General features: G+C 55.5%; 1 protein-coding gene across 1 annotated transcript; it reads left to right on the forward strand.

The window, feature by feature from the left end:
• Window positions 1-1,025: 1,025 nt before the first annotated feature.
• On the forward strand, window positions 1,026-7,112 carry TCF15 (transcription factor 15). Its single transcript, XM_001107968.5, has 2 exons — window positions 1,026-1,624; window positions 6,698-7,112. The coding sequence occupies exons 1-2, from the start codon at window positions 1,106-1,108 to the stop codon at window positions 6,770-6,772; spliced, it is 594 nt and encodes a 197-aa protein (XP_001107968.3). The 5' UTR covers window positions 1,026-1,105; the 3' UTR covers window positions 6,773-7,112.
• Window positions 7,113-7,394: the final 282 nt, after the last annotated feature.

Here is a 7,394-nt window from a genome sequence, read left to right on the forward strand (position 1 = left end):
CTAGAAGGAAGGCAGGCATTGAGGAAAGATAGCCCGTGTGTGTGCGCGATGGGATGGTGGTGGTAGGATTCCAAGAAGTAGTGAAACCGGACAGGCTGGAGCTAGCGCCCCCACTCCCACCTGCATGACTGAAGGCCAGAGCTCTCTTACCTGTAACTCAGGGCTGCCATCCTGCAGCCTCAGCTGGGCTCAATAGAGTATATAGCACCGCGTCTGGCACACGGTAGTGCCTCAACCAAAACATCAGTTCCGTGAGGGTGAAAAATTTGTTTTGTTAATGGCTGTATCCTGACCTAAAACCATGCCTGACATATAGTAGGGATCCAACGAATATTTGTTGAATAAATGAACGAACTACTGGTGTTTGTGTGTTGTGGTTTTGTTTTGCTTTTTTTTTTTTTTTTAAGTTTGTCTTCAGGGACAAGACACCATCGAATCCTCATTTGGAGAGATTATAGCTTTTCTCCAAGTGTTCTCCACTGACACCACCACTATCACCAATGGCTTGTTACAAAATGCACGTTCCTGGGCACGTTCCAGAACTGCTTAATCAGAGTGGGAGCAATCTGGGACTCTGTAATAGCAAAAGCCCCCTCCCCAGTTCTTACGCACATGAAAGTTGCAGAACTACAGGATTAGAATTTGAGGGCAGGAATACACTAGCTGTTTCTCCGCAATCTGAACGTTCCGAATGAGGAAACTGAGTCCAAGAGAGGAGAAAGGGACCTGCCCGCGTCTCCCAGGTGGTCCAGGCTGGGGACAAAACGTTCGAATCTGGGCCCACCCCGGCAGACTCGCCCAGACCTCCAGCATCTGCCCGGCTAGCCAGCCCGGAATGGGAGCCTTCGGGGTGGGCCACCAGCTCCCGGGCCGCTTTCAACCTAGGGAACGGAGGCGGTGGGCGCGTAGTCATTGGCCAGGGTGCGGCGGGTGCCTCCCCATTGGCCGGGCGGAGCCCTCCGCCCCCGGCCGGGGCGGCCTTGCCATTTGGCCCCTCCCTCGCCTATAAGGCGGGGGCCGGCGGGGCCGTGGGAGCGCGCGGGAGCGCACGGCGGGGCGCGGCCAACGCTGGGACGCGGAGCTCGGAGGGACGCGGCCGGCGCCCATGGCGTTCGCGCTGCTGCGGCCAGTCGGCGCGCACGTGCTGTACCCGGACGTGCGGCTGCTAAGCGAGGACGAGGAGAACCGCAGCGAGAGCGACGCGTCGGACCAGTCGTTCGGCTGCTGCGAGGGCCTGGAGGCGGCGCGGCGCGGCCCGGGCCCCGGGGGCGGGCGGCGGGCGGGCGGCGGCGCGGGCCCCGTGGTGGTGGTGCGACAGCGGCAGGCGGCCAACGCACGGGAGCGGGACCGCACTCAGAGCGTGAACACGGCCTTTACGGCGCTGCGCACGCTCATCCCCACCGAGCCGGTGGACCGCAAGCTGTCCAAGATCGAGACGCTGCGCCTGGCATCCAGCTACATCGCGCACCTGGCCAACGTGCTGCTGCTGGGCGACTCGGCCGACGACGGGCAGCCGTGCTTCCGCGCCGCCGGCAGTGCCAAGAGCGCCGTCCCCACCGCCGCCGACGGCGGCCGCCAGCCGCGCTCCATCTGCACATTCTGCCTCAGCAACCAGCGCAAGGGGGTGAGTGTGCTGCGTCCCTCACTGCGGCCACTGGGTCGGGGTAGGCGGGGGACGTTGCCTCTCCGGGAAGGGGCCCCAACGAGGCCAGGGGGAAGCGACGTGGAATTGTGCTGGGTGCGGCTCCCCAAGCCCAGGGTCTGGTGTGGAACAGAACCACTGACTTAATGTCCTGTCCCCCAAACAGAAAGGATGCAGGAAAACCCAGAGTTCGGGTCTGATTTAACTGCTCAGTGTGGGATATCCCCTCCAACGAAAGGTGTGCTGGTACTTCCTTCCTGCTGGGAAGACAGCATGAGGACGGAATAACAAAGTCCATCTTTTATTGAGTCTTCCTCTGTGCTGATGCGCTCCACATCCACTTTTTTGCCTTCACAAGAATCCCTTCAGGCAGGTAGTTTTTCTGCCCATTTTATCCTCGTGAAGATCTGAGCATCAGAGATGGAATCACCTGCCCACATTTACTCAGCTGGGAAGCTGGGGTGCTCGCCCTAGGTTTGCCTGGTGTGTGTTGCCCCCACCTTGAAGTAATTGTCCCCTGTCCTGAGATCTAACCCAAGAGCAGGAGACTGAGAAGAAAGGACGCCACAAACCCCCAACCGAGAGCCTGAGGTTCCCAGCGGATGAGCAGTAGGAGTGAAGAAGGGGCCCCCTGAGAGCCCCCAGCCCCCAAAAGGACGTGGTGTTGGGAGAGGGCACTCTTGGCTCAGCTGGAGGGAGCTGGTGTGCAGCTCCTGCAGTGTGTCCTGGGCAAGGAAGTGGACCAGGCTAGTAGGGGTGGGCGGGGGCTGTGTGGCAGCAGAGGTGGCCTCTTGGCTGAAACCTTGCCCAGGCCCCAAGGAACCTGCTTCATCCCCAGATCCTGTGCCTTTCTGGCCTGGGTTTTTCCTACAGTAAAGAAGCCTGTCTAACAACTTGTATTCCAGCAGCTACCATTTGCATCCAGGGAAACTGAGCATGAGAGAGTACTGACTTTTGGTGGCCAAGTGGAAGGGCATGGGGAATTGGAGTTAGGCCCCTGACTCCCTGCTGTTTGGTTCTCACAGCTCCCCTTGGTCCCTTGCTCCACCCTGTTCTGCGGAGGCCTCTGCATCTTGGCCTGAGACCACCCTCTGTCTGGCCCATCAGACATCCAGCCTGCTTTCTCAACACTTGGCTGCCTCAGTTGCCCTGAATCCGTCTTCTTAGCCTCAGGCTTGTACCCTCTCCATGGTCCCTACTGCTCCCAGCTGTGGGCCCCTGTCAGTGCCCCAGGCTGGGCTGAGAAGCCAGGAGTGGGCCTTTAAGGCTTCCTGAGATGGGAAGACCTGAAGGGGCCCTCAGGGATACTCCCTGAGTGCCTTTCACCCATTCATTCCAGTTAGCAACCCTTAGCTACCCGACAGCTGCCTGCTGTTGGCTCTGAGAACCCCAGAGAAGCAGGTTATAGGTCCCTACCCATCCACCAGTCAGGACCTGACAGTGCAGCCCCAGGGTCAGGGCAGGGAGATGAAGATGAGGATGCTGTGGTCTGATGATGGGGTAGGGGAAGCACAAAGGGATTCTCAGAGCCCAGAGGAAGCCCCCAACCCAGGGTGAGTGCTGACAGGGTTTCTGTGTCACATTTCTGAAGGATGCTTTAGAACAGGGACAGGCCGATGGAAAGGGTGTTCTAGGATTGGGGCATACAGCAAGAGCTGAGACCTAGAGAAGGAAGAGGGAAGAGGCTAAAAGTGGCGGGAGTGCAGAGGGGGAGCACAATGGCCAGTAACAGCAGTGACAGCAGCCTTCATGAGCACTGATCTGTGCTAAGCACTCTTCATGAGTTATCATTAAAATCAGGCAACAGCCAGGAATGAGGCGCTGCGGTTATCCCCACTTGCTTAGAGGAGCTGCCAGTGGCGCAGAGACACACAGTCAGTGATGGAACCAGGATTCAAACTCAGGCCTGCCTGGTTGAGACGTGGGATAGGTTACAGGGGTAAGTCCCTGTAACTGTCATGTGTCCACCCCCACAGCAGGCAGGCTGGGGGACTTCTCTGCAGGTCTCAGGCCTGTCCCACAGCTCACAGGGACCTCCCCTGGGCCTGGCTGCTTCCCTGGGATCTGTCTATGGGACCAAGAACCCAGCCAAATTTGGCTGTAGAAACAATGCTCTCAACCCCACAGTCTCCTCTGGGAATAGGCGAGAGGGGCAATCCTGGCCAGCTATGGCCCCTTGAAGACTCTGCTGGAAGAAAACTGGCTGTCTTGGGGAGCTCTTGTTCCCTTCTGAGCTTTGGGGGGGCCAGAGAGCTTTAAGACCCAACACCCTGTTCCTTTAACCTGAGCCACCACCTCCCTCCCATCCTGGCCAGTCTGGAGTTGGGGTTGCCGTGGAAACAGTTCCCTGTAGCATCTTTCTGTTGAAGGACGGGTTAGGTGTGGCCCTCTGTGGTAGAATTAGCAAGTGGGAGGTGGAACGGGGGTTCTTGTTTCTGCCCTGTTTTCCCTTTGTCACCTGGGGGTGGGGATCGGACAGGATCATCTTGTAAGGCTCTCTCTCCCCTGTTGGTATACCCAGAGGGTAGCTGGGACCAGGAGGCACTCTCAGTAGATGATGCTGATAGTAATACTTATGAACATTTACTATATTCCCAACACTGTACCAAGGCTTTACCTAGATTAGCCTGTGTAATCCTATGTTAGCTTGTGTGATCCTATAAAGTAACTCCCCTTTACGGGGGGGGGGAAACTGAGGCTCAGTGAGATGAAATCACTTGCCTGAGGTGCAGTAGTTGGCCCTTGGCAAAGTAGGGATCAAAGCCTAGGTCTGTCTCACTTAAACCTAACTCCTAACCATGGTGCTTCCTGAAGACCCTTGGTGCTAAGTTCCTAAGGGACAAACAAACTGGGGTCTTGTAAGGACCTCTTTTTTTTTTTTTTTTTTTTTTTTTTTTTTGAGACGGAGTCTCGCTCTGTCACCCAGGCTGGAGTACAATGACATGATCTCAGCTCACTACAGCCTCTGCCTCCTGGGTTCAAGCAGTTCTCCTGCCCCAGCCTCCCCAGTAGCTGGGATTACAGGCGCCAGCCACCACACCTGGCTAATTTTTTGTATTTTTAGTAGAGACGGGGTTTCGCCATGTTTGGCCAGGCTGGTCTCGAACTCCTGGCCTCACATGATCTGCCTGCCTCGGCCTCCCAAAAGTGCTGGGATTACAGGCATGAGCCACCATACCCGGCTGTCAGGACCTCTTCTAAGCACACTTAGCAGCTTACACAGCTGCATTCACATTCGACTGCACCTTGAGATGGCAAGTAAAATCATTTTGTCCCGATTTCATAGATGAAGAAACCGAGGTTCAGGGAGGTGAACAGTCCCAGCATTCTTCTGGGACCCCAGGTCTCCACATGACCTCTAGACTTGGGGTGGAAGGGGGCAGCTCTCCCTGTCCCTGAGGACTTAAAGAGGGGAAGGCCAGTTTTCTAATTCAACCTTAATATTGCACCCCCTCCCCTATCTGCCCTTCTCAGCCACTCCTGCCAGAGTTTGTCTGAGAAGCCCAAGCCCCAGGCTCTGCTGGGACTGTGGCCTCAGCCCTCAAAATAGCCCTGCCTGTGAGTGAACATGTTGTCCCTGGGCTGCAAGAGCCTCGAGGGAGGCTGGGCTCGCATCTGGATGGATCTGCCCCAACCTGGACCTGGGGGTGGAGGGGGCAGGGGGCAGAGCTCCCAGATGGTCAGCTGTTTCTGTAAGTGGGCTGAGAAAGCTGCCTGTTCCATCATCATCTAGCCAGGCTCAGGGCGATGAGCATTTACAGTGGGATTTCAGACACTATCGTGTCCTGGAAACAGGACAGATTGTTGGACAACATAGATTTCTAGCCCAGCTCTTTTACAACTGGCTGGGTGCCTCTGGGCCAGTCACTCAGTGGCTGGAGGCCGCAAAAGAGGGGGTGCTCTAACATCTGTGACCTCTCTGGCTCATGGTGAGGATGAAACACATGTGTCCAGTCTGAAAATATCAATGAGAAGAGCTGGTAGAGACAGCCCCTGTAGGGACTGATGATTTCAGGGACTGCCACCATTAGCCCATCTTCCAATGGCTGCCACTTAATTCAGTCGGCATTGATTGGTGCCTGCTCCAAGTCAGGTCCTGGGCCAAGAGAGCCCAGGCTGGAAATGGGATCACAGAGTGAAGAACTCCTTTTCCCTACCATTCCCTGAGATCCCAGTCCAGAGGTGGGACAAAGGAGAGACCCTGCCTTGTCCTTCTGCGATTCGTCCCCATGGAATGTCCCCAGAAAGACAGGAAGTGCTAGGCAATTTAGGAACGGAGAAACCTTTCCAGGGAGACAAGACCTGAGAGCACATTCCTGGCAAAGGGGACGCCCTGAAGGAAGTCAAGGAGGCCAGAAATCCAGTCCCCTTTTTGAAGGTGGAAGAGTGAGCCACTAGGCATGCACTCAGGCAGGGGGAAGACCACTGTGGGGTGTGCTGGTTTTGCCCATGTAAAATACTATGCTTTAAAATGTATTGGATCCTTTTCTTTTTTTAAAAGCAACAGATCATATGGGAAAGAAATGGAAATGGTAAAAAAGTATAGCGTGAATACAAAAATTAGCCAAGCGTGGTGGTGGTCGCCTGTAGTCCCAGCTACTTGGGAGGATGAGGCAGAAGAATCCCTTGAACCCAGGAGGCGGAGGTTGCAGTGAGCTGAGATTGCTCCATTGCACTCCAGCCTGGCCACAGCAAGACTCTGTCTCAAAAAAAAGTATAGCATGAGAGAGCCTCCCTCTCATCCTCTCTCCATCATCAAATTCCTCTCTGAAGAAACCCACTCACAATTTCCCACGTGCACTTCTCTCCAGCAATCACAGCACACAGGCGCATTCAGCCTGCCCCTTGCTTTTGTCCTTAAACATTGTCATAACATTGTCATTCGGCAGCAGTCCGTATCAGTCCAGAAAAGGTTTCTTCTGCTTTCTGCTGCAGAGAACTTGATCGTGTGGCTGAACTGTGATTTATTTATCAGGATCCCTGTTGGTGGATACAGAGGTTAGTGTTCACACTGGCCTGATCGAACCTCCTTATACTCTTTCTCCCCCTCTGCAGGGTGGCCGTCGTGACCTGGGGGGCAGCTGCTTGAAGGTGAGGGGGGTAGCCCCCTTTCGAGGGCCGCGGAGATGAGCCTGGACCCTGGAGAAGGAGGCCAGGAGCCAGCCACTGGTTGTACAGGGAAGAAGACCCCAGGAGCCGAGCCCACCCCTTCTTTGTGTGGGGACCAGGGGACCATGGCCTGGGTCCAGGACACTCTGGGCAGGGCCCTCGGGACATCTCCACCCGATCCTGGAGAACTGTGAGGATCCATTCAGCCTGCGCAGCTCTGGCTGGTCAGAGACAAGGCAGAACTTTGGAAAAACACAGACTGTTGGTGACAGAGGGTGTATGTGTATGTCTGTGCGTGAGTGTGAGTGTGTGTGAGAGAGAGAATTGGTGAGTTTAAAATAAAAGCTATTTTTAAATAAAAGACGTCGTTCTGAGCTGAGGAGGGGACCTGTGGACATCGGAGGTCAGAGGTGGGCCCTCCCCTGGACTTAGAGAGAGGCACAGACGTTCCAGGGGCTGCCCTGAGCCCTAGAGGGGTGGGGCTGGGGAAGACAGGCAGAGCCCCCTCTCCGGGAGCCATAACCAAACCTTCCTCAGTCTGCTATTTATCAGATGTTCTTAACAACTGTTAGGTGTCTGGTATGGTTGGTAAAGAAATCTTAATTTTATTTATTTTTGAATAAGGACTGCGTTCATTTCATTC

This window comes from Macaca mulatta, chromosome 10, assembly GCF_049350105.2.
Source record: "Macaca mulatta isolate MMU2019108-1 chromosome 10, T2T-MMU8v2.0, whole genome shotgun sequence".
In the NCBI taxonomy this organism is placed as follows: domain Eukaryota; kingdom Metazoa; phylum Chordata; class Mammalia; order Primates; family Cercopithecidae; genus Macaca; species Macaca mulatta.

Bases quoted from the DNA above. Each gene is read 5' to 3' on its own strand.
- TCF15 (XM_001107968.5), top strand. From the start codon at position 1,106: ATGGCGTTCGCGCTGCTGCGGCCAGTCGGCGCGCACGTGCTGTACCCG. The intron at 1,625-6,697 runs GTGAGTGTGCTG...CCCCCTCTGCAG, and splicing joins TCAGCAACCAGCGCAAGGGG to GGTGGCCGTCGTGACCTGGG.